Source organism: Coturnix japonica, unplaced genomic scaffold (genome assembly GCF_001577835.2).
Source record: "Coturnix japonica isolate 7356 unplaced genomic scaffold, Coturnix japonica 2.1 chrUnrandom1429, whole genome shotgun sequence".
Taxonomy (NCBI): domain Eukaryota; kingdom Metazoa; phylum Chordata; class Aves; order Galliformes; family Phasianidae; genus Coturnix; species Coturnix japonica.
This window is the reverse complement of record NW_015440576.1, coordinates 1-2,841: the sequence shown is the minus strand read 5'-3', so window position 1 is coordinate 2,841 and position 2,841 is coordinate 1. Positions and strand designations below refer to the sequence as shown.

Genomic DNA, 2,841 nt, shown 5'->3' with positions numbered 1-2,841 from the left:
TATAAGGGGGGTAGGGGGACATAAGGGGGATAGGACCCTATAAAGGGGGATAAGACCCTATAAAGGGGTTATAGGACCCTATAAGGGGGTTATAGGACCCTATAAAGGGGGGATAGGACCCTATAAAGGCAGATAGGACCCTATAAAGGGGTTATATGACCCCATAAAGGGGGATAGGACCATATAAAGGGGGATAGGACCCTATAAGGGGGGATAGGGGGATAAAAGCGGGATAGGACCCTATAAATGGGGATAGGACCCTATAAAGGGGTTATATGACCCTATAAGGGTTTATATGACCCCATAAAGGGTTTATAGGACCCACCAGCCGTTTGAGCTCCGGGTTCCGTGCTTGGATTCGTTTGAAGTCCCCGATCTTCCCCTCGTCCACGTCCTCCTTCAGCTCCCACGTACTGTCCTCGTAGGGCAGGGAGCACCACTTGACCAGGTAATAAACCACGGGCTGATATATAGGATCAATATAGGGTTATATTATATAGGGCCGGCACTTATAGGGCCATAAACCCCCCTATAAACCCCCTAAATCCCCAGTTTTTACCCCAAATCCCCCCTTTATTTTAAGCCTATCTCACCTCCCCGTTGTCCTTATCGACGCTGTGGGACTCGTCCAGGATCCGATCGACCTCAACGTAGTCGGGGTTGAAGGGCTCTTCATCCTTGATAAGGGGGGAGAGATAAGATAAGGATCAAGATCCGAAGCGCCTTATCAAGATATAGAGGCCCTTATCAATATATAGAGCCCCTTATCAACATCCAGAGCCCCTTATCAATACCCAGAACCACACAGATCCCTTATCAAAGCCTCTTATCAATAACCAAAGCCCCTTATCAACATCCAAAGCCCCTTATCAATATCTGGAGCCCCTTATCACATCCAAAAGCCCCTTATCAAATATATAAGTCCCGTTATCACAGATCGCAGAAGCCCCTATCAATAAATATAAAGAGCCCCTTATCAATATATAAGCCACCTTAGTTAATAGCCCATAAACCCAATGCGCTGGTCAACATATGAACCGCGTTACGTCTATCAGCCACAAACCCAGAGCCCCTTATCAATATATAGAGCCCCTTAATCATTCAATATATAGAGTCCCTTATCAATACCCAGAGCCCCTTATCAGTACATGGAGCCCCTTATCAGTATCTGGGCCCCTTTCAAATATATAGAGCCCCTTATCAGTACATCGGAGCCCCTTTCAAGTATGGAAGCCCCTTATCAGTATATGGAGCCCCTTATCAATATATGGAGCCCCTTATCAGTATCTGGAGCCCCTTATCAGTACATGGAGCCCCTTATCAGTGTATGGAACCCCTTTCATAGCATGGAGCCCCTTAATCAGATAACAATGGAAGCCCCTTATCAGTTACATGGAGCCCCTTATCAATATATAGAGCCCTTATCAGTACAAATGGAGCCCCTTATCAATATATGGAGCCCCTTATCAGTACATGGAGCCCCTTCAATCAGTACATGGAGCCCTTATCAATATAATGGAGCCCGTCTTATCATATATATGGACCCCTTATCAAATACCCAGAGCTCTTACAATATACTCAGAGCCCTCTTATCAATACCGAAAGACGAAAGTATGTAGGGCCCCTTATCAATACCCAGAGCCCCTTATAAATCCAGAGCCGCCTTATACAATACCCAGAGCCCCTTATCAATATCCAAAGCCCCTTATCAATATCCAAAGCCCCTTATCAATATCCAAAGCCCCTTATCAATATATAGAGCCCCTTATCAATATAGGGAGCCCCTTATCAATATATGGAGCCCTTTATCAAAATATAGAGCCGCTTATCAACATCCAGAGCCCCATAGGTCCAATATATAGAAGCCCTTAATTCAATATATAAGCCCCATACTCAATATATGAGCCCGCTTAAGTCAATATATAAAGCCCCATATCAATATACTAAGAGCCCCTTATCAATATATAGAGCCCCTTATCAATATATAGAGCTCCTTATCAACATCCAGAGCCCCTTATCAATACCCAGATCCCCTTATCAAAGCCTCTTATCAATAACCAAAGCCCCTTATCAACATCCAAAGCCCCTTATCAATACCCAAAGTCCTTATCACATCCAAAGCCCCTTATCATATTAGAGCCCCTTTATAGTAACCAAATCCCTTATCAACATCCAAGAGCCCCTAAATCAGATATATAGAGCCCCTTATCAACAACCCAGAGCCCCTTATCAACATCCAAAGCCCCTTATCAATATATAGAGCCCCTTATCAATATATAGAGCCCCTTATCAACATCCAAAGCCCCTTATCAGTATATAGAGCCCCTTATCAATATATAGAGCCCCTTATCAACATATGAAGCCCCTTATCAACATCCAAAGCCCCTTAGTCATATATGGAGCCCCTATCAAAAATATAGTGGAAAGCCCCTTAAAAATCATACTGGAGCACCTTATCATAACAGAGCCCCTTATCAGTACATGGAGCCCCTTATCAGTATCTGGAGCCCCTTATCAGTACATGGAGCCCCTTATCAGTACATGGAGCCCCTTATCAATATATGGAGCCCCTTATCAGATCCCACCTCGTGGAAGAAATGCCTCATTTGGGTCATTTTGGTCTTAAATCTCTTCAGTTTCTGATGGATCCTCTTATCTTTCTCCAGCTGATCGATGGTGGCCCACTCGCAATGGAGATAAGAGCTACAGGGGGAGATAGGAAAAGAGGGGGGGAAAGGGGGGGGGAAGGGAAAGGAACTGATAAGAGATAACAGGCCCTAGAAGAGAACCCTATAAGCACTATAAGGAGACCCTAAATACTATAAGGGACCCTATACACTA

At 44.5% G+C, this 2,841-nt stretch overlaps 1 protein-coding gene across 1 annotated transcript; it reads right to left on the bottom strand.

Moving 5' to 3' along the window:
* Positions 1-325: 325 nt before the first annotated feature.
* Positions 326-2,707, bottom strand: LOC107307882 (chromodomain-helicase-DNA-binding protein 8-like; the record flags this gene model as incomplete). The annotated part of the gene is made up of 3 exons (XM_015851379.2): positions 2,586-2,707; positions 594-677; positions 326-463 (listed from the first exon to the last, which is right to left on the bottom strand). Coding segments are annotated over exons 1-3 (252 nt in total), but the record flags the coding sequence as incomplete, so codon positions are not given.
* Between the last annotated feature and the right edge of the window lie 134 nt (positions 2,708-2,841).